This window comes from Rhinichthys klamathensis, unplaced genomic scaffold, assembly GCF_029890125.1.
Source record: "Rhinichthys klamathensis goyatoka isolate OS25496 unplaced genomic scaffold, OSU_Roscu_1.1 h1tg000149l_1, whole genome shotgun sequence".
Lineage (NCBI taxonomy): Eukaryota > Metazoa > Chordata > Actinopteri > Cypriniformes > Leuciscidae > Rhinichthys > Rhinichthys klamathensis.
Window position 1 is genome coordinate 2,146,007 of NW_026606684.1, and position 24,021 is coordinate 2,170,027.

The 24,021-nt window shown below is 38.4% G+C and overlaps 1 protein-coding gene across 1 annotated transcript; it reads right to left on the reverse strand.

The window, feature by feature from the left end:
• Positions 1 to 580: 580 nt before the first annotated feature.
• rbfox1 (RNA binding fox-1 homolog 1) lies at positions 581 to 23,568 on the reverse strand. The gene is made up of 5 exons (XM_056258212.1): positions 23,405 to 23,568; positions 22,127 to 22,166; positions 17,238 to 17,302; positions 7,674 to 7,749; positions 581 to 2,607 (listed from the first exon to the last, which is right to left on the reverse strand). Exons 1-5 carry the CDS (start codon positions 23,566 to 23,568, stop codon positions 2,485 to 2,487), a joined length of 468 nt encoding a protein of 155 aa, XP_056114187.1. The 3' UTR covers positions 581 to 2,484.
• Positions 23,569 to 24,021: the final 453 nt, after the last annotated feature.

Below are 24,021 nucleotides of genomic sequence, written 5' to 3' on the forward strand. Positions count from 1 at the left end.
AGTATACATAATTTATAAAATTCCGTCATACCGTGGCGAAATGAGAGAAAGATAATGAATATCTGCTACTTACAGTTACGAGGGGCAGACAGGTTCAGGTTTGATGATGACGAGAGGGCCTCATCATTCTCCAAAGTATGTTCTTCATACCATGTTCAGAATATATGGCCGTTATGCAAATTATGTTCCTCAGAAGAACTTTTGTGAAAAATCTACAGCCATTTGTGATTTTGCTCCACTTTAACTTTAACTGCACTCTAAAATAAGCCCATATTGTGTATCATTCTTTTCTTTTGTAGAAATATCTGCAGTCCGGAGATGTTTCATAACCCTGAAAGTGTTAGGGATAACCCAATCAGACTGCAAGAATCCGATCTCGATTCTTCTCTAGGCCGTATAGATGACCACCTCAGACCAGGAAGCATCAATTCCTTTTAACCTCCTCAAATATGATCGTTTCCCCTTCGCCTTGAGCTCTTCGATGCAATTTTAGGCAATGAAATCAGATCAGAGGACAATCGCACTCCATCATCTGAATATGAGATCCACCCGGCATCGTGCAAAGAAGTTCCGAGACAAATTCCCGTTATCTTGAGAAACTTTATTGATGGTTATTGTTATGCAGATCATAGTGCATGCACATACAATGACAAGGAGAAAGCCTGTCCACAACACGTACTTAAAGCAGAAAGAGCAGAATCACAGCAGTGGGTAAGATATTTTTGCCAAGTTGTGTGATGTGACGCACACAGTACACAAGAGGATATTTGCAGCCGGATAAATTGAAGCTGCTCTTTTGTTTGTATTTAATGCAATTGAAACTTTTATAAATACAAAATAAAGAAAAATGAGATATGTGACAAACACCTCTAATTAGGTATACTTGTAAACAACATGAAGGGAAGTCTTCGCATATGCACAGCCAAGCTGCGACTCTTCAAGAACACCTCGACAGCTTGTTTGTGTAGCACTTGTAAATGACATAGTTATCATTATTCCTATTTACATATAGATATCTTTTTCACAAGTCATATATTTCTCAGTTTCTCGAAAATCAAACAGTTTCAAAGTGTAAAGGCTGTGTTCTAGAAAATAATAGTACAAAGGATGTCACATTAAAAATGATATCAAAACGAAACACTCGGAAGAAGCAGAGAACCAAAAGAAAACGGACAACGGAACGTCTCACAAGTGAGAAGTGGTGGTGATGAAAAAATTGCAGGTTGTGTGTGCAAAATTGTACAGTTGACAAAAATACTATGATTATATCTACATAATGATTGCATTACTTGTAAAGTGTTGATATAAATCTGTGTATGATTCCATAAAAAATGAGACACCTTTCTCTAACAGTTGGTCTACCACACTAAATCTAAAACATTATACAGTTGTGTTTTTCGTATAAGAGAACATTTTCACTGCACAGATCAAATTTAATACACTGTTTATTTTTTCCCAGTCTCATCTTGTACAAATAATCAGTTTCTTAACTTCTGAGAAAAAAAAGAAAGAAAAAAAAAAAGAAAAAAAAAGAAAAGAAAAAAAATATATATAACCGGCGCAACCGCCGCCATCTTTTTTTTCTTTTTCGTGTTTTGTCTCTCCCGTATTATAAAAGTCAGCATTTATATCAATCGACGTACTGGAAGTACTGTAATATAAAAAGAACAACTCGTGGTAGGCCTAAACTAGCGAGGGTCTGACTTGAGGACTAGATAATAGTTAAACAGTAAAAGACTGTCATGATGAATTTTTGGGGAGTTTCTACGAGCTGCTATGTATAGTCTGAATATACACATTGAACACCCCAGGAACATAACCTTTGGCTTTGAGTAATGACTGATATAAGACAGCTTAAATAATCGATACCTCAGTGGTCTCTTTGACCGGCTCTGTGTCTTCTCTGCGCTCGGGGAACTACACCGACTTTACTGGCAGTCCCCGGTCTTTCGGTCTTCCCACCACGCAGATGCCCGTATCTACGCCTACCCACAACCCCCTGCGCACTCTTCCTTTACGGCACAGAACCCAGAAGCGAAAGAAACCAAAAGAAAGACGAAAGGCGATGTCAACGAAAGCGTAAACCACTGGACGACTCTAGTCACTTACACTCTTACAAAATATGATAACCCCGAAGTGACTTGAATATTTATCATACATAACTCATTTACATGATAAAGCCCTAACAATTTGTATCTTCTTATTTTTTTTCATCTTTTTAAAATCTAGCAGCTCTCTAGATCACCACAGAAACCTCTACAGCCAACAATCTATGTAATCTTTAGAAATTAAAAACCCACAATATTAAAATACACAGCACAAAATATCTGAGGTATAAGATGAAAAATATCCGTTTTTGTCTTCTCTCTCTTAAGAGATGCTAAAATGATGCACTACTGCATGTATTGCAATACCCAGGCCTCTGAATTACTCCTCCTTTACCCCCACAGGAAGATTCTCAATAGGTTTTGAAAGGTTTTTTTTTTAGTATGGCGCGAAACGACTGTATCCACCTCGGTATATACTAGCCTGCAAAGAAGAAAGAACGAGACCCACATCATCGGCGTGGCTTCTGGTCTTGGCATCAGTCAAGGGAGCGAAAGCATTCTGGAAGAGAAGCCACGGGTTTGGACACGTTTAATTGACACAGCTCAGAGGGGACCTCCGCTAGCATTCAGGCTATTTACCGTACATACCCCCCGGACGCAAACCAATCACGTTCCATCATGCAGCAAGCACACCGACACACCTCATGCCAGAAGAGATGCATTTAGCTACTTAAAAATGTGAAAGGGGTGAAAGAATACATGAGTTAATAGAGCAAATAATAAAAAAGAGCAACATATGTAGAGTTTCATACGCTGCAAAATCATTTTCTTAAAGGGTTAGTTCACCCAAAAATGTAATAATTACTCCCCCTCACCCTCATCCAAAGACCCGTAAGACTTTTGTTCGTCTTCGGAACACAAATTAAGATATTTTTGATGAAATCTGAGAGCTCTCTGATCCCACCATAAACAGCAATTTAATTACCATTTTCAAGGCCCAGAAAGGTAGTAAAGACATAGTTAAAATAGACCATGTGACTCCAGTGGTTCAACCTTAATGTTATGAAGCGACGAGAATATTTTTGTGCGCAAAAAAACAAACAAAAATTACGACTTTATTCAACAATTTCTTCTCTTCCGTGTCAGTATCTGACGCTGTTCACGTTGTAAACACAGCGCAGCAGTTTCCGGTTCTACGTCAGAACTCCAGCTGCGTATTGGCTGGATCCTGCATCAGTATCACACGCATGCGTTGTGGTGCTCACGTGAACAGCGCCAGAGACTGACACGGAAGAGAAGAAATTGTTGAATAAAGTTGTTATTTATTTATTTGGCGTACAAAGTATTTGCGTCGCTCATAACATTACATTTGAACCACTGGAGCCACATGTACTTTTTTAACGATATCTTTACTACCTTTCTGGGCCTTGAAAGTTTCAATGACGTTGCTGTCTATGATAGGGATAAGCTCACGGATTTTATCAAAAATATCTTAATTTGTGTTTCGAAGATGAACGAAGGTCTTACAGGTCTGGAACAACATGAGGGTGAACAATGACAGACATTTCATTTTCTAACCCTTTAACCTGTATTTTCGTCTTATCTTCAGGCAAAAATCTGTGAAAAGACAAATTACCAAAAAACAAAACTGTATAATATATATCTGAGAAACATTTTTATCTGAGTAAAAAAAGTTTTTTTTAGGTGTGGTCACAAACAAAATTTTAGCAGTTTTGCAGGCAAAAAAAGGAAATATTTTGGTAAAAGTGTATATGTATGTCAGAAGCGATATAGCCTCGTGGGAAGTACTCCAACATCGGGCGAACTGAGTTTAGCTTCCTGTCTAATCTTCACTGTGCTATACAATAAAGAAAGAAAAAAAACTCCAAAAAACAAAAAATAATGCTCACACAGAAGTAGGGTTGGGTATCGTTTTTCTTTCTTTCTCGATACCGGTGCCAAATCAATAATTTTAAAATGGTACCGGTGCCTAAACGGTGCCTGAACCGATACTTTAAAAAAAGAGAGCCTCAAAACTATGTTGAATGACATTAAATAACGTTTTTTTATTGAATCTTTTTTTAAAAAAAAATTCTTAAAGGGGTCATATAATGCCATTTTTGTACAAGCTAATATGATTCTTTAGGGTCTAAATTAAAAGTTTGTAATATACTTTAATTAAAAATTCTCATTAGTATTGTAAGAAAACACTTATTTTAACTGGTCAAAAACAGCTCTGTTTTCAGCACGCCGTTTCAGTGCATATAACTTTAAATGATAATGAGCTTTGCTCACCCCACCTCTCTGTTCTGTGCGTACACCGTTTGTAACTCAATAACACAATAACCATAACGCGTTGTTCATTATAAACGTGGGATTATGAATTATATTGAGAACGTCATACATAGAAAACATGCCGTAATGTACCCTGAGTGTAAACCTTAGACGCATTCATTGTGAAGCGTGCAGCTAGTGATTTGCAAAGATTAATATATTAATATAAAGTTTAATAAAACGTTACACTCACTTCCATTCTTCTGGAGGTTCATCAGGAACACGAATATCTGGTACCGATCCTTTTTTCATGAGCAGCTTCTTAGCAAATCCAGCTTTATACTGACCCTCGTTTATAAAGCAGTCTGGTGTGAAATGATTCGCGCAAACATGAGAGCATTGACGTTGCTCGTGGGGAATATTCCCTTCGAAAACAAACTCAGCCACTGCGTCTTCAGCGGTTCGGATTTAGGAACATTAAAATGACTGTGTTCGTTATTACACCCAAGAACAGAACACCACAATCGCTTAGACGCCATTCTGCTCATAGACAGTGCTCCTCCAGCATATCAACAATGACCGCGCCTGTCCGCGCGGACTATGATTGACAGCTGGCTCACGAACGAGGGCGGGTCTGTGTTGAAACGCTGCTGTCAATCAACAATAGTGGGAGGGGCTTCCGACCGTGTGACGTCACACGGTTGAACGGCTTGATTTGAGGCAGGGGAAAACATATAAGGAGATTAAAACAAAAACACTGGATGGATTTTTATCATTTTATGATGTTTGTGTACAGGCACTGCCAACACACATTTCAGTACAATCAACTTGTAAAAGTGCATGTACCATTATATGACCCCTTTAAAATTGAATATATTAAATTTTTTAGAGTAAATATATAAATATAAGTAGTCTAATAAAACACAACAAATTTACATAAAAAATTCACAATAAAACCTAAGCCACCTAACCCAAATACAATAATTTAACACTAAATAACACTACAGTAATAACAGCAACATAGTGTGTATTCTTGGTTTGCTACAAACCAGCTTTAAATTTCAGCAATTCTTTTCACATTTTTTGCCTTCTCTGGACAAATACGACACCTCTCCTGACTTATTGCATGTCCTCCACAAGTTGACGCGAAACCCATCGTGGAAGAACGCCGTCATGTTTAGCACAACTGTGGGAATGAGTGCTCATCAGGATCAACTGAATGCTGGATTTTCAAAAGTATGTGAGGTCCGCGGCTCTATTGTTGCAGTAAAGTTGCACAACGTTCTTGAATGAATAATTTATTAGATGTACGCCGGTCTGTTATTGTATGGATATCGACTTTACATTTTCACACTAAACATGACGTGGAACAAATAACGAACTGTAATTGGTTGCGTTATGTCACTCAGTCCTTGGCTGATATTTTTATTCTTAAATACATGTAAGTGAATGTGTTTTGTCATTTAAGAAACCGTTATAATGATCATGATTCATGTTAGTTGATCTATAACACACAATGGGCGCCATATGTTAGTACGCACCGCAGTTCAGAGAATTGTATCTGTCAGGCTACAACACGTCAATTCATCCACTTCTCCCGAAATACATTAAAGTAAGTGGATGGTGAGGTGTGAGAAGAAGAGTAAATTTTATAGTTACCTACACAATGTGTATCTAAACACGTCATCCATTTATAATTGAAAGGTTTGTTATTGCCGCTTCCATAGACATCAGTGTGTATTTTATAAACTATATATGTTGTTTTTCTAGTAGCCTACTTATGTACATTTACATGTCTGAAACCTAAAATAAAGCTTGTGTGGTCGAAAACACTGAGTAGTTGTGATAGGCCTATATATGACAGCGCTGAGCTGGTTCCATATCGGTGCCCGGTTTCGGTACCCAACCCTACACAGAAGTCACTTTCAAAACCAACAGTCCTCTGTTAGTCAATGCGTTGAATTAGCATGACAAACTGAATTGCAAAATTTTTGTGTGCAATTCTTTCGCTCTTTTGTGAAATTCCCAATCCTGTGGGTTCCTATTGAAATTATTAGATTTCACCGGCAAAAATTTGCTGAGCACTGGTACATGTGACTAGCCTGGTTAAAACCAGACCATTCTCAGTTGTAACTGAGTTATGGTCTGGCAAAGCGTCATAGACAAATCATTTCCAGAGGGGCGTCACCAACGGACGTCGCGGATAGACCTAAACCCAATCAGAGCGATGAAGGAGATGACGTATGCAGAGCAGTGGAAAAACATCTCCGAGTGTTGTTCTTTGCTCGGTTTTTAACAAAAAGGAAACGTTCAAATCGCTTAAAACAGACGCGATAGCTGATTCGAACGAGTGATGTTCGACGGCGGCATCCATCTTTGTAATGTAGGCTACAAAATCTGCTTCAAAATCCTAGCGCTGTCGTCGTCGTGTAAAGCCCGCCCCAACGTTTCTGATTGGTGCCTCGATTTCGACGGATTGGAAATGGGCTTGAATGAGCTCTTTGCCAGACTAACATCTTAGAGCAAATCTAAATTTGCCGGAAGTTGTCTGGGTTTTCCCAGGCTAACATGTGACCACACCTTTAGAGAGGTTTATGCTTAAAACAAGAAAAAAAAAACTATTTGCAAATGGTGTAAGAAAAATAAACCTTCAAATAATGACATTTGTATAAAAAAAAAATCTCTGAAAACAAGAGTTCTTAACTTACACAGAAGTTTTAAGCAAGTTTGCTGGAAAACTAGACAAAAATACAGATTAAGAAGTTGATCTTTGCAGTGTGCGTTTTGTATGCAACGTGGACATTTTGCGATCAAAAGCAGTCCACGTACAAACAAGTCGCACATCGCAGTGGGCGCCCGGAGACCCCTGACGGTCTTCCTTGCACTCTTTCATCAATCCGTCTCTCCTCTGCTCGCTCCCTCTTTTAGCTGTTGCTACAGCGCCACTTAGGTGATGGATTTAATTATCAAAATGACTAATTATTCCATTAAGGGGAGCGCACGGCTAGGTGATATTCACAAAATTAGAAATATAATAACTAACATGCACTACACTGCCAAGAAATTAAGACATTTATCACGTTTACTGGGAGGATTAATGTGGCATTTCAGCTGCCGTTAGCACAAGAGACAAATTCAATTAAGTTTAAGTGAGGAGATGTCAGCAGTGCTAAAATCCATGCAGGAGGAAAAGGTGGGAAGAAAAGGGAAAAGAATGAGCATACATGACAAGCGTGCACAGAGAAAAGAGCAGGGAAGGGATAAATAAAGGGGTAATGAGGAAAGAGAAAAAAGAGAGAGGAAACGAGGAGGAAGAGGCAGGAACAGAAAAAAAATAAAAATCAAGCTCACCATGGCACCAACGCTGTATGTGGCTGCTGGAGCAAGTGCGTGGTTGTAGGGGTCGGCAGCATAAACTCGTCCGTAACTGTGGAAACAAAGAGACGGTCAGATTGTGCCGGCAAGTTGAAAATCGCTCCTTTTCTATGCAAACACAAATGTCATACAGTCATATACAACACCACGGTCTGAAGCAACTACGTACTGTATGGTGATGATTTCAGAGTGTTTGGAAAATGACAATCAAATGAAGTCAGAGAGGAGATTGCAGTCATGCTGCACAGGGCAGAGGAAGACATTACTGTTTGAAAGTTGAAGGGAAAGTTGTGCAAGACATCATTAGATGCTCTGCTCATTCTTATTCTGTGATTACGGGATGGCAGCGCTTACGGCAACATCCGTTTGTACATACAAGCTTTGGCAAATCGGTATCAAGAGGAACTTGCTTGTTTTTTTCTAGTTCAATAAACTTGCACAAAAACCCTTCAATTTTTTAGTATTTAATTTAGGCATATTGATCAAAAAGGCAAAAAAATACACCACAGGAGAAAAAAAACCCAAACAGACCAGAGATCAATGTTTTACAGCACTTGCCCAAAAAACAAATCAAAACATCTGTTCATTATCCTTGATGAAAATGTTCCAGTTTAATGTGAATGTGTGTACTTTTCAAGTGTCTTTTATCCTGAGATCTCACATTGTTCCCCCTCAAAGTACGAGTTAAAACAACCTGGAATATCTGCTGCTTCGAGCTTTGTTATGCATGCATGGTGTTTGGACCAACTCGAGAGACGATCAAAAGGCAGAGAATTTAGTCAATTTACATATTCCGCCACTTCTGGCGATTAAGAAGTTAATCCACTGCAAATTAGTACAGACATTGTTATTCACTACACAGTCGCTCTGTCTTCATATTTCAATGCGCGGCCAAGTATTTTGTTTGACCTGCGTTATCTGTGTTTACAGGGGTTAGTTTTAATGAGTATGCAGTGCAGTGATCAAACCAGGGCTGCCTGTGCTCTTCAGGAGCTAAGATTGAAAAGGTGACCCCTAAGGATATAGCACCTGGTGAATTATTCCTAAAGAATTAGGTAAGGGGAAAACGCTGATTGGATGTGTAACCTGAAATGCAAGAACTGGGGCTTTTAATGGCTTGTTTGAAGGACACTGTTGGTGTTTTCGTCTGTTTTTTGTAGCAGTGCTACAAAATTTAAGCTGAAACTCGTCCTTGTGACTATCGGTTTGTTCCTTTCCAAGATTCGTCATAGTAGACTCTTCCTGCCGCCCATCGAGACAGGTTGAAGGCAAACCCCCCTATCCACCCCCTGATTTATGAGACTGGTAAGCTCTATGTTTGTTAATGAACACCAGTGACTCTAACATACAGCTAAATTAGATCTGGGCCCAGAGATACAGGTTAATAAATCTCAGATGGCTGGGATATATCTGCATTATTGACTTGATGCTCATTATTTTGGAAAATGTGTGCTCCAGCAGCGCCATTCCTCTAAATGTATTGACTTTTCCCACCAGGAGACCACATGGACAGCTCATTTCTATGATTTCTTTAAACAATGCCGGGCTGTACTTTAGGAGCTCTAATGCGAGTTGCGGATCCTCTCCGCTTTACTATCTGATTACGTTGGTTTGTGAACGTGTGGCCTTCGGGGTTATCAGCAATTATTGAACTGGGACAATTAGACCATAATTTGCAAGTTTTTCAGACTCCAAATAACACATTCCAATTGTGTTTTACAGAAAACAGCTGATGTCTTCAAGAAAGTGTCGTCTGCTAAATTACAGCCTTGTTAGCATATTCATTTTCCCTGGTCGAGGCAGGGAATAAAGAAAAAGAAGAAAGGCTAGGGGAAAAAATAGGGTTGTCACAAAATCAATGTGTGGATGGACAAGTCCATTCTCCTTTCGGTATACCGCAACTCAAAGCAGTGACAATCACACTAGTGTCATTCCCAAGATCTAGCCACCTATAGCCAATGTGCAAGACACCATACACTACATGAGCAACCTTGATACCACAATGACAACATCACTAGCACTACACGCCTGTAAAATAATAACAAACAAACCAACCAACCAACCAAAAAAAAAAAAGCCCTCTCGAGCACACACACACATACAGATCTGGATGAGGGAGGGAAGGGCGATGGTGGAGAACTCAAAGGAACGATGGAACACAAGGAAGATTAAGAAAGGAAAAAAAGGAAAATCACAGATTCCAAGCTTGTGACAAGCGTGTTCATTTCACTCTTCAAGGAACACATGCCTCTTCCAAGCAATGCCATGGGAGAGAGAAACAGAAGACGAGAACGATGAATGCGATGCCTTCCAGCTATCCTCATGCAGTACTCCAAAACTACTCCACTCGTCCAAAAAAGAGCATTCAAGAGAAACGTAGTAAGAAAAAAACGTAACATCTACTAATCAAAGGGGGCAGAAATAAGGAGACAGCCGGGCAATAGAAGCACTCACTGTCAGGGTGCATTAAAAAAGGGGGTATATGCTCGCTCCCTCATGGGTGCATAGAGAAAGTGAGGGTGATTTGGTATTCATTTAGTTATTTATTTTACCTGAGGAGCTGTTACAAGAAATTTCATCTGCTGCAACGAAGACGAAATGATTTCTGCAAGAGAAGATAAAATTTACAATACCGCCTGCTGACTGGCTGGATGGACGAGAGGTGGGGGGGTGTAGGGGGGGCGGGTTAAGGGATTGGAAAGGGGGTAGGGGACGGATGGTGAGGGTGCTTGGCATAAATGGGTTTTAGTTCACAAGCAAAAACAACCAGAGCTCTCTGTGTGCGGCCCTGCACGCTGCACGGGTATCAACATGGAGGAAGAGGGAAAAGCATGCTGGGGGGATTAGAGATGCAAATGCGGGAGTAAAGAAGAGGGGTAAAAAAAGACATATACAGTATATCAGAGATGAGACTAAATCAAAACCTCGGACGGGGACCGATTCAATAGAAACTGCAGCTGTGCTCGAGACGCTTTTGATTTCGCCGCTCTAAACGTCCTCTGCTCTGTAAACCCCCTCCCTCCATCACTATTGTTCTGTAAAAGTCAAGGAACTGCATTCACAGCATTACTGAATAGCGCTGGGATGGGCTTGATCGGTCACATTAAAGACGATCGTCGAGCCCGTTAGAAACACCTGAGACTGCGACCATTATACATGGATTATATTGGAAATCAAAGCAGATAATATTATACATCAAAGTGCTTATGTCATACACCGTAAACTGTTCTTGGGAGTGAGACGAGAAGAGAAAGAAAACGAAAACTACCTCTGTACTCTGAACAGATTTATGTTAGATATATTTTAAAATGTCAAAATACTAGGTGCACTCATTAAACACTTTTTACATAAAGAAATAAATAGTACATTTTGAAAAATATTTGGGGTAGGTATGATTTAAAAAAAAAGAAAATTATATTTTTATTAAGCAAAAACTCATTAAGTTGATCAAAATTTTAATTTTAAATAAATTCAAATGAAATAAATTAAATCAAATATTTCTATTTTAAATAAATGCTATTCTTTTGAACTTTCTATTCATCAAAGAATCCTGGAAAACATATCACGGTTTCCACAAAAATATTAAGCAGCACAACTGTTTTCAACATTGATAGCGGTAATAATCAGAAATGTTTCTTGTGCATCGATGATGCTGTAATGATGCTGAAAACTCAGCATTTCCTTCACAGGAATACATTTTAAAATGTATTAAAATAGAAAATATAATTTTAAATTGTAATAACATTTCATTAACAAATTGCAAATAAATTGGAGAGCATAAGAGACTTCTTTCAAGAAAATCGTATTAGTCAACATTAAAGTCAAAACTGACCATATTTACTTTCTTAATGCATGTTCCTGGTCATCTTGTGAATGACTGATCAGTCCACGTTGTTATAATTTTTTTGTGTTTGTTTTTCATTATCTTTAATCAGAATGTAATAACATGCTCTTCTTCTGAAATGACTTTTTTCCCCTGCTGAAGTCACTTAAGACCAATGCCAAATTATTTAGACAAAGTTTTTTTTATTATTATTATTAAATTGTTTTTAAACTAACAAAACTAACATTGGTTCAATCGGCTCCCAGTGGAAATATGCAAATCTCGCCCTACTTTTAATTTTTTTTAAATACCCTCTGTCACTCAGAAATAGTTGGATTATGGAAGAAAATTTTATTACAAATGGCAAATCAAGATGACTATAAAGTTACGTACATTAAGAACAATAAAAAATGCTTTTTTTTTTGGTGACCATTTAAGACAATTCCAGTGCTATTCAGTAGTGCTGTGAATGCACTGTAATTCAATCATAAGTGCCACTAGGTGCCAGTAAGTTCAATACCACTGCTATACAGCCAAACGTGTGCAAAAAAAGACAAAAATTACTAAGTGCACCTTTAATCTTGTGAATTGTGAAATATATATTTAGATTAAATTTAATCAACATTTATTGTTTACAGATTTAAGTCAGCAGTATACAGGACTACAGTAGCCTTGTTATATAAAAAAAGACTCTTTAAATGCAAACAGGATTGGGGTAAATGGTGCATTCTGGGTAAACAAACATGATAGCATGAGCCATATTATTGGTTACATTACACGAGCTTCATGAGTCACTTCACAGGTGTGACAAATGATGTGTCATGGCTCGATCTCACGTCTAATTAGAGACATTGGCCGCCATATTGCCAGGCCCATTTTTAATTGCCGCTTGGAGCTATATTTAATAACTAAATGAATCATTCATTCCTGCTATGCATTCAGATTGAATCGGCCCTCTTAATCATGTTAGGGGGTTTGTTTTGAATACAATGTTCTATTTGGCATGACAGTATTGACCGTCCCAATGCGCAAACACACACGCACGTAACATGCACACACGCACGCACGCACGCACGCACGCACGCACGCACGCACGCACACACACAGGAGTAAAGCTCAATGCAGACATGCATTTGAACACATGCATTAAATTGTGCACTTTCTATAATTCATAGTGCCTTACAAAATTAGATATGAATTGGCTTCAGATATGACCATTCCAATCATACACATTAAAGACTACACATGCACTTCATGAAGACGCTAAAGTCGCAAGCACTTCATATGAGCAGTAGTACACTAGACTACACTGTATAATGTTTCATCTCTTTGTATCAGCAATTAGTGGTCACTGGCACTTCCAGGCAGAATGCAGACACCTGGTCAACACACTCAGGGGTGTAAAGCACTTGAGTAATTGTACTTCATTCATAAAAATAAAGTATAATTTTTGGAAATATGTACTTCACCAAAAACTAAACATTTGTAACTCTACTCAATAACATCTCTAATGAAAACATTATACTTTTTAGGTAACGTAAGTGTAAATCTTTCCTTATATTAAAAAATTCCAAAGTTTGTGGTCAGTTATAAAAATGTAATAATAATAATACAAATTTAAGTAAAGTTTTCTATTTGAATATATTTAAAATGTGATTTATTCCAGTGATGTCAAAACTGAATCTTCAGCATCATTACTCCAGTCTTCAGTGTCACATGATCCTTCAGAAATCATTCTAATATGATGATTTGCTGCTCAAGAAACATTTCTAATTATTATCAATGTTGAAAACAGTTGTGCTTCTTAATAATTGTGTGGAAACCACGATATTTTTTTTAGAATTATTTGATGAATAGAATAGCATTTATTTGAAATAGAAATCTTTTGTAACATTATGTCTTTACCATCGTTTTTGATCAATTTAATGTATAATTGCTAAATAAAAGTCCTGATTAAAAAAAAAATATATATATAAAAAAATTATGGTATAGTGTATATTTTGTTGGACTTCATGATGTCCCTTTGAATCTTTTAAATAAAATGTAATTTTCTCACATAACTGTATTGTCAACGAGAGATGTCAACATAATCTTTGATCCAGCAAAGCAAAGCTGTTTAATTACGTCATACCCATTCTTGACGACAAACACTTGAGGCTATACATAACAACATTCAAGTGTCAACACTCTCTAAGGAAAAAGTTTACTTTTTACTTAGAAATACTTTCACACAAGTATATTTTTAGCATGATACATTGATTTTTTTTAATTATGTGAAATCCCATATTGTCACTTCAGTATAATTTCTCAGTGCTTTTTACACCCCTGAGCATGCCTGGTATGCGTTAGCAGCATAATTTACTAATAAACTGAATGAATGGCCTTTGATACAAGAGTTTCAAGAGTTGCCTTAGCTTCCCGCACAACTGTTACCCCTGAGGGTTTCAGCTCAGTCCAGGGAGCGCCAGAAACACGCACAACGGGCCACCTCAACCTCTCCTGAACAAGCATCGCGGGTACAGAGGTCACGGTGGGTTGTAGGAAACCGTGTACTCCTGACCCACGTGTCCCCGGCCCGCAGCTGTTCAGATGGGAGCGGTCGAGCCTTGAGCGGTGACTTCAGAGAGAGAAACGGCCCTGACCCGGACTCTGCATCCCAGCAGCATCGACCCTGAACATCTCTGACAGAGAGCGAGTGAAGCTCTGACAAACAGCAGGAACCAGATGCAGAGGCTAACTGCTAATGAGACCAGCTGCGGGACGGCTGGGTGTCGGAGTGCGCCACTTTGTTAAGATAAAGCTTTTGGGGTATTGATATCCGCCACCATGGAAGGCAAGAGATCAACTGCAGTCAAAACACTCGCAGGATTAGCGGAGATCAGAGATGATATCTTTCACACGAGATGATAACATCTAACAACGCTGAGAGGTTATTTTAATGGAGGCAGATTGAACGATTAAACTCCAACTGTCTAAAAAACGTTACTCATTGAGACATGAATAATTAATTTTTTTATGAGGGAAGAGAGATTATAAGTCATTTACATTGGAAATGAATAATTCAATCGTTTTAAATCTGAAAAATTAAAAAAATGAATGACTTCTCAATAACAATCATTTATAAGCTATATCATGAAAGACTAGTCTTATGCAAACTCATTTACCTAGAATTTGTATCGGAAAACCTAATTTGTATGTTGGGCTGCGGTTTCAATTTCCCAAAGCTCCTATTATTCTCAAAATGTGTCTAAAGGTAAACAAAATAATTCAAATGTTATTGAGAGGCCTCTTCATTTGCATAATCAATCAAGCAGGTTTCTGCAGAGAGCGAAACAACATTAAGGAAACTTTCTGAATTTAATCAGTTCGAGCATTAGCATTAGCTCTGCCCACTGGCAAAGCAATGACTATGTCTACTAGTATAACTACATTTTTAATACAAACTGAACCACAGGCAATTTTGGGGGGCTCATAGAACATAGTAAAAGAGAGACTAAGATCTGTATTACTGACAAAACACTTAAAGCAATTGCTGAAACACATCATTCATGTCTGTAGCAGGACGAGCTGTGCACAGATATCTGATACTGTCTGATACCCTACGTATGAGCAATAGTAATACTGATGCTTAACTTAGAAAGTAGTGTCACAACTGTTTATTTATCCATTTCCCAATAAATGGATCAGAATCCATGTTAAATAAGAACAGAAATGATGTAGATGGTCAGAAAATGTCAAGGTAGGAAAACTTCTTGCATTTATTAAAGTATTAAGTATAAGTCTTCCAAATATTTAAATGAATACTTAATGCAAAATTAGTAAATGTAAATGTGAAAAGCTATACTATCTTAGAAGCTATACTAGAAATGTCCCTGACTGTATCAACCATTAAAAAGTTTAGGGTCAGTAAATTAGAATAATAATTATTATTATTATTATTTTATTCAGCAAAGATGCAATTAAAAAGATTATTCTTTTGAACAGTGCTTCATCAAAGAATTCTAAAAATATCAAGTCTAAAAAAATAAAAGTTTTCACAAAAAAATATTAAGCGGCACAACTGTTTTCAACATTGATAACAATAAGAAATGTTTCTTGAGCAGCAAATCAGTATATTAGAATTTCTGGTTAACTGACTTTCTGAAGTATCATCTGACACTGAAGATTGGAGTAACGATGCTGAAAAATTAAATACAGTAAACAAAATACATTAATGTTTTAAAACATATTACAAAAGAAAGTTGTTTTTTAAATTTCACAATATTACTGTTTTTACTTGCTACGGTAAGCATAAGCAACTTTCAAAAACAGGAAAAAATCTTACTGACCCCAAACCTTTGAATGGTACTTCTTGATGTACTTCTTTTTTATTTAACATGGATTCTGTTCAATCTATTGGTAAATAAGTAAATAAAATATTTTAATGTTTAACTTGGACAAGCTAGTGCATCTTTTACATGAATTCATGATTGCCATATCCGAGAGTAATCGAACCAACAGAAAATCAGATTACCGCTATACCATAAAAGATTTCTCATAACAAGAAGCCACAGAACAGCAACAAGAGCCCTTGGAATCAATAGCGTGGTTTCTAAGGACGGTATTACTCTAATCTCTGAGGACAGTCTACTGTATTTTTCAGAGAAGTTCCCTGCATTTGAGGAGGACGCATGTGATTATTGAACTGATCATGAAACCACCCAGCCTGGCAACAATTACAAACACTAAAGACTCTACCACATGCAGCTCACGGCCGGCAGACATCCAAAAGTGCGCTCGGGTGCGTTTCGTCCCGATCCGTGGCTAATGATCTGCCTTTGCCGCGGACTCTAGGATCTGCATACACACAAACACTCCTGAGATGATTACATAAACATGATGTAATGATGATGAGCACCACGCACAACCAGTCGGGTGTGATTCACGGCACACAACTTTCAACATGCATGCAGGGACACTGTTGACAGATTATGACAGCACTGCTAAGATGACATGATAATCAAGTGTTGCTTCATCTAGTTATGGCTGCACAATATCAGTTGTTACATGTCGGATGACAGCATTACGATCATTATTTGGCATTAACAGTCATGAGCAGATATGCTTTTGTGTCATGCGAATGTTTTACAATCACATCAAGGCTCCGAATTTGCTTTATTCTTGATTGCGTGCCATCTGCAATAAGCTTACACTCACAATTGACAAGAGAGAGAGAGAGAGAGAGAGAGAGAGAGAGAGAGAGAGAGAGAGAGAGAGAGAGAGAGAGAGAGAGAGAGAGAGAGAGAGAGAGAGAAAAAGAAATCAAAATCAGCCAAGACGACTTCCTCTGGTCGCCCTGCCAAACGGGCTTTTGTCTCATCTCTGAGGAACTGTCAGGTCTATCCCACTTCATTCTGCAGTTACAGTTGCTCCACCATGGATGCGCTTCACCATTACATTTGCAGTGACATCTCATTTGATTTAATTTGCCAATTACTGCACTGGGCATCGTGATATTCCCCATCACCACTGGCGAGGGGAATTAGGCTAATAAATCAGGCTGGCCTTTTTTTTGTGTGGAGCGCACGCCTGCCTCTGCTCGTGACAAAGGGAGAGAGTTTGACCTCAGAGGAGTAAGGGTGAGAGAGAACGAGGCTGGGTTGGGTGTTAAGGGCCCCGCCGGAGGGCCTGGTAAGGTGGTGTTGTCAGTGGTATGCAGGCAGCGGTGTGTGTCTTACCTGTCACTGTAGGCAGCGGCGGTAGCAGTAGCAGGCTGAGTGTATCGGTAGGCAGCGTAACCACCCTAAGAAACACAACACACACACACGCGCTCACATGGGCACCTCGACAACAGATGTTTGGACTTTTAAAATATGTTTGTGAGAAATAAAAGAGCAATGGTGGGGGGTGGGGGGAGTTGGGTTTGATGTTATGTGCTGTGACAGAGACTGTACGACTGAATCTCATGGAGATGAAGAGGCATGGAGTGCTTTTGGAGAGCAGCACGCGACAACGTCGCATTCGTTCACTCGGAGTTCACGATATCGGCGCACGCAATTGCCGGCATGCTCCAAAAGATGGGACGCACATGTCATAATCATAGCTATTAAATATGCATAATCTAATTACAAAGCAGCAGCCTTATGTTGGTGTGAGTCAACCTAGTTTCTTATTCATCTCATGCATGCATCTGAGGATTAATTATGTAGCGCTGTCATACTACACTACTTCTTTTTGCCAACGACAGAGAAAGAAATAATTTCAACATGTGGAACGGTAACATCTGATGTTCAGTTAGGCAAAAAGGCCAAACAAACACATCCAGTCAAAAGCGCATGTGTGCTGATTTGAACGGTGTTGTTTCATAGTCAATGACTGTGCGAGATGGAGCTGCCTGCTTAAAATACTCCCACACGGTCAGTGCTGTGCTGTGGATTTTTTAAATTGATTTTTTCAAAGAATTAATTATTGTCTTTTAATTTAGTGTCAACCATTTTTGTCTTATCTAAACCCACAGCCGCATTATACCCTTTATAAATACTAAACCAGATATCTGCCTCTGTCTGGAGTCTTTAAATAAATGCAGTGTCATCAATACAAACTATCATACTTGCACCGCAAAAATATTTTTTATCATTATTAATAATCTTTATTTAAATTAATTATCTTTATTTTCCATCCATTTAACTTGTCAAAATTATTTCTGCAATTTGTCTTTCATTTTATTTTACACTTGATTTACTTTTCAGAGCTTGATTTTCTTCATTAGTAATTAAACTTAAAACAGTTGAATAAAGTAAAATAAATCACTGGAAGTTGAGTTGTGACTGGCACCAATTTGATACCAATTTTAGGTGCAACACCTACACATATTAATTGTAAAACACATTTAAACCCCTAGAACCTGCTTAAGGTGGAGGGAAGGAAGGAAGGAAGAAAGAAAGAAAGAAAGAAAGAAAGAAAGAAAGAAAGAAAGAAAGAAAGAAAGAAAGAAAGAAAGAAAGAAAGAAAGAAAGAAAGAAAGAAAGAAAGAAAGAAAGAAAGACTTAAAACCTAATCTATAATCATAAACCATGGTTGGGAATATCTGCTCTAATTTGATTGGTCAGGCGACGTTGTTTAGCTAACTAATAAACTGACAAACATTTAGTCTGACATGCAAGTTATATTCTTATATATTCTTTTGTACAAAACTGTAGATTAAAAGCAATAATACACTAGCAATTGGGCTGTTTTACTAAATATTCAGAACAGCACTCTTGCTTGTGTGATGTTGTTTGATGCAATGTAATATTTCCTAATATTTGGTGTATTTTTGTACTGGTGATTTTTCTCTCATCCATTTTTTTTGAGGAGGCACAGCTTCCTTTACCACTCCCATTAGCAGTCCACAGAAAACACCAACCGATAAGTCCATCTGTACACCTCTGCTCTTTCTCTGTTTCTCCAGGGCTTACTGGTCTCCTGACCCTGCTGTTCTCCACACCAGGCCTTCAGGCTGTAGTAATTACCAAGCTCCCTCTTCCTGCACTCACACATACATAACAGCAGCCAGCTGCTTCTCACAACCTTCTTCATGTTCCTCACCCTCCCACTTCCACGCAGCTCACCTCCGTCCTCAAACTCCTTCCATAATGACTCACCGGGTAATTCGACACTCCCACTGCGTGGCCGGCCCCTTAACAAACCATTTCATTTACTCGCACAACGCCGAGCCTGACACATGGCCGTGATGCATCTGCGCTGTATTTAAAGCCGGTGTGATGAGCTGCGGAGCGGGACGGCCGAACCCTTAGTCGCCAGGGCTGTCATCTCTGACAGACGGGGGCCGCGGGCATCTACATGTCTCTGAAGCTCCATTAGGCTTGGTCAACTAACCTCGGGGAAACTGACAGGGTGTGCAGGTGCGGTGAGAGCAGTGGTCAGGACTTTAATGCTGAGATGTGCATCTGTTGAGCAGCCACAATTTATCATTATGACTCACGAAGAGAGAGAGGAACAGATAGGGCTCCACTGATTCCTGACTGCTCGTATCTGTCTGGAGTGCATGTGGACATACTGAGCTTATCATGGTTATTGAAGCACATGGTGCTTTTCTCATACTTTTACTAGTGTGTGTGTGTTTGCCTGCCACGGCCGCTTGATGGCCTGTGCCAACAGGTGGGAAATAATGCAGAATAAGGGCTCCAATAAAAAAGTTCTAGTACATATTTTTAACATTATTACACGTCTCTGTGGAATACTCGATTCTGATTGGTCAATCGCGCCATCCAGCGGTAAGTTATTCCCAGATAACAACCGTTTAAAGACCTAATAAAATATTTCAACTCAGATCAATATTTCGTGTCTAATTATTTACTTACTGTATGTGGCAAGTACCCATGTAATAAGCAGATCCAGCCAGTGGTTCTCTCAAAATACCCCCCTTCAGGCTGATCAAGAGCCCTCCACTTCGCTTCGGGGTCCTCATCATCCTGTCGGGGGTCATTTTGAGAGAACCACCGGCTGGATGTACATTATCCCTTACACATGCAACAGTTAGTTCCAGTCCCAAATCAGACTGGATTGACTGTAACAGTTTATCAGCATCTGGGACGTGCTGATATTCACACTATGCATCGAGACTGTTTTCCAAGATGGGTCCTGTCTGTATGCGCTAACTGTACTGTCTGTGTAAAGTATCTTCTTATTAAACTGTCTATACACTTACAAAGTTCTCAATGCTTCGGTTTGCATGTAAGGACACTCATTATGCTAACGTGTTAGTGTGGGGCTAATTTCAGCCTTGTTAATGGTATTAACTAGCGATCTCTTTTTGCTTACTCGATGCCCAATATACTAGCGTTATAAGCTAAACTGTTTTTAGAGATAAAACTCTTTACATTCGATTATCATGAAAACAAATCTCAGGGAACGATTTAGTCTGTACCAATGTGTTATTACACCCGAGGTTCATTTTGCGCCGGAGTTCTCCTTTAATGGTAGTGACTCTTTCTGCAGTTATATGAACACACCAGTAGGTGGCGGCAAGTGACTGTCTTTATAAGTGAGTCATTGATTCATTGAATCACTGAATCATTCATTCAACCGATTTGTTCAAAACCGTGAAAGAAACAACGGACTGTCTTTATGAGTAAGTAATTTAATCATTCACTCAACCGATTTATTCTTATTATGCGACACGCTCTATCATTTCAATGAGCTGTTTGCGGAGGAACACGATTACAATTAAGTTTATTTTACTCATCTGTATTTTTGAGACTTTTAAAGTCTCAGCTTTCAATAAATTATATTATTTTCTCACAAAATAATAAAGTTTTGATGCTCTTTAATGTGGTGCGACAGATTGTTATAGCTACATCAGTTCAAACAGCAGTTTAAAAACAACTCAGATGTCCATAGCTCGTAAGTTAAATTCTTTAAAAAGCTAAATTTTTTCCAATCATTACAGATGTTGCAAATGGATTTGCTAGTTACAGTGTGGCTTTGGGCATTTCTGGATCTTCTAGAAACTCAGCCACATGAGGCAAATGTGAAGCACTTTATATTACAGATTAAATCGAGAGATATTACACACGCTGAGTCATTTATATTTGGTAGATCTTCCTGCCTTATTGCACCCCTGCATGTGGTATGTGTTCAGTATTTCTTTAACTTTTAACACATCTTAAGTATGTCTGTTCTATGCTAGTATAGCTTCATTTTTCAGACCTTATCCAACATTCAGTACATTTAGCAGAGCACTCAGCAAATTAAGATTGGTAATAAACAAATACAGTTCTTGAATAGTTTCTAATGAATATTAGATGATCTTATCGCAGCGGAACAATCAATCCCAGCCATTGTGGCACTGCGCTAATGACAAGGGAACAGAGGAAGCGTTACAGCAGCCTTCCCGTCATTTCCACGCACATTTGTACCCTGTACAATTTGTTTTGTCCCAGAGGAGGCCGAATTGGGGGAGATACATCAGGCTGTGTCAGGCTCAATGAGACATGGCCTTGAGGAGAACAAGCTTTCGGTCCCTGCTAGTTACCCCACATCGGCTCCAGATGCTTCTGCTAATCTCAAAACGTGACACTCCAGATAAACAAAAACATGCCCGTAGATTGCCAACGAACGCGGTGAAGATTTGAAAGTTCACCATTCATACAAAACCTACAATTTTACATGCAACCCCTTCAATGCTCATTTTTTTTATTAAAATTACATTTGAAAAAGTCTTGAATAAATATTAAGAGATCAATCTTTTGGAATAATTTTAGATTATAAAACGGATTATACAATATCTAATGTGATAATACTCGGTAACCAAAAATAGTGTATTACTTTCTGCTCCAATTTGCCTATATAAATATATTTACCCTCACAATAATCATGAATCTGTGTAGGTCTACTGTAGGTACAGGTACATACAAGTTTGCACATTGTACAATCCCAGCATGCCATGCTCTAATGCTCAATCTTAGGTCACTTTGAGTCTCACCCTAACTGGCAATAAACTCATTTGTAACTCATGTGTGAAAGTCTCTTGACACAATTAATGAAGGATGAATTAAAATGCTAACAATGGGGCGGGGGCGGGGGCATGTACATGAACATTCAAGGACGACATGCGAATACTTACATAAATATCTGCACCATAAAATCCGTCCTGGTAAACAACACTGGAAAGATGCAAACACACCCGCACACACAGACAAACACCAAACAAAACACATCAATATTAGTGCATGTTCCCATGCAAGCAATACCAACCCCACCTCTAGCCAGGGTTAGTGGAACAGAATAAGAAATACACACGCACTGAATAAGATACTTTCCAAAGGCACTCATAACTTCTGAAGCATTTTAGAAGGAGAACGTGGAGTAAAGACTTTGTAGAGGGGCCACAGAGAGCTGAAACATACTTACATCATTTTTTTAGTCTTTAGCAAAATTAAAAATATATATTTTGAAATATATATGAAGAATTTTGTGTCAAATTTGAGAAAAAAATAATAATTATAATTATGTGTTATTGATATTAATCAAACATCCAGGTTAGGAGTTGTTCTAAGTATTACACTTCTGAAATTAATTCAAGACCAAACAAACTCCATTCACACTTTTGTTTTGTAGATAATTTCAAGTGTGCTATTTATTTATTTATTATTTTTTTAAAATAATCTGAAGATCTTGAAAATCTCTTATTGACTGTCACTGGCATTCAATATTTTACTGAAGGTGACAATGATGTCATTGTAATATTTGCATATTGAATTGCGATTGGTCTTTTTTCTTTGCATACTGAATTACATAATGTAATCATTTCTGAGCCACATTTGAAGCTCTAAAATGCAGAAAATTCCTTGAAAAAGTATAAAATCTCTAAATTTCTTACTTTGCTGCCTAACAGCCACCGATATCTCCTTTGAATTTAGTTTTATTTATGTACCAGTTTAAATAATATGTATTCATTTATTTTCTCTGTGAATCTTCTAACCTTCATGTTTGTCAAGACAGCAGAAAGCGGAATTTAGTCAGTAGCCCCTGTTTCTAAACTCCACAAATTCTCCTTCAATATCATCTGCTTGTAGTTACGCACATGGAATTAGCACCAAAATAATCAGAATCATCATTTGACTGCTCAGAGATCACAAAAATCCTTCTACATTCAGTTGTTTGAGAGGATTTACGTAATGTTACATTACATAAAAGAAACGCTTAAGGCCATCGACCATGACAGAACGGGATGGACAGTTCAGTGTCATCATTACTTGCAGAATGCACGGGCTACATGCTGCACTGGTTCTGTGTGGTGAGGTCGAGATGCATGCATGTTACAGCAGCCCGGTGACGAGGGGGAGCGCTTGTCAGAAGGTGAACTTGTTTGTGTATGTGAGAAGGGAGTGTTGCTACTTACCCTCCATAGGCTGGGATGTGTGGGGGAGGCGCGGCTGCCCGGAACGTATTGTAGACGGTGCGCCCTCTTCCTCTTAAGTGTGCCCCTCTGTACGCCGCCGCTGCCGCCGTGGCTGCTGGGTATGGGAAGCCTGGCACTGTGCGGAAAACATACAGTATATACATGAGGAACAATTACAGAAGAGAGAGAGTAACACGGGTTTGGAACAGTACTTTTATCGTTGACAAAAAAAAAAAAAAATGCTGTTGTTGAAATAAAGCGGAAATAAAATAAAACAAATATTAGATGAAAAACTTAAAATACTATAATAGTACACAAAGAATACTAAAATAACACTGTGAACCATCATTATATAAATGTAAAATAAAAAGTTTTTCAAATAAAAGAGTTTGATGTACTGTGACATAACCATCATTAACTCCCATTCAATATTCAGCAACTTGATGAACCACCCTGATGAACGACAGTGTGAACTATGCTGGTATGCGAAGATTAACCAATCATAAAGAGTTAATTTACATACAGTATATATGCCTTAAAGGTGCAGTAGCAAAAAAAGTGTGAGAGGAGAATATAGTCATGTGAAACTAACTTTTTAACACAAAACCTTGGACAGT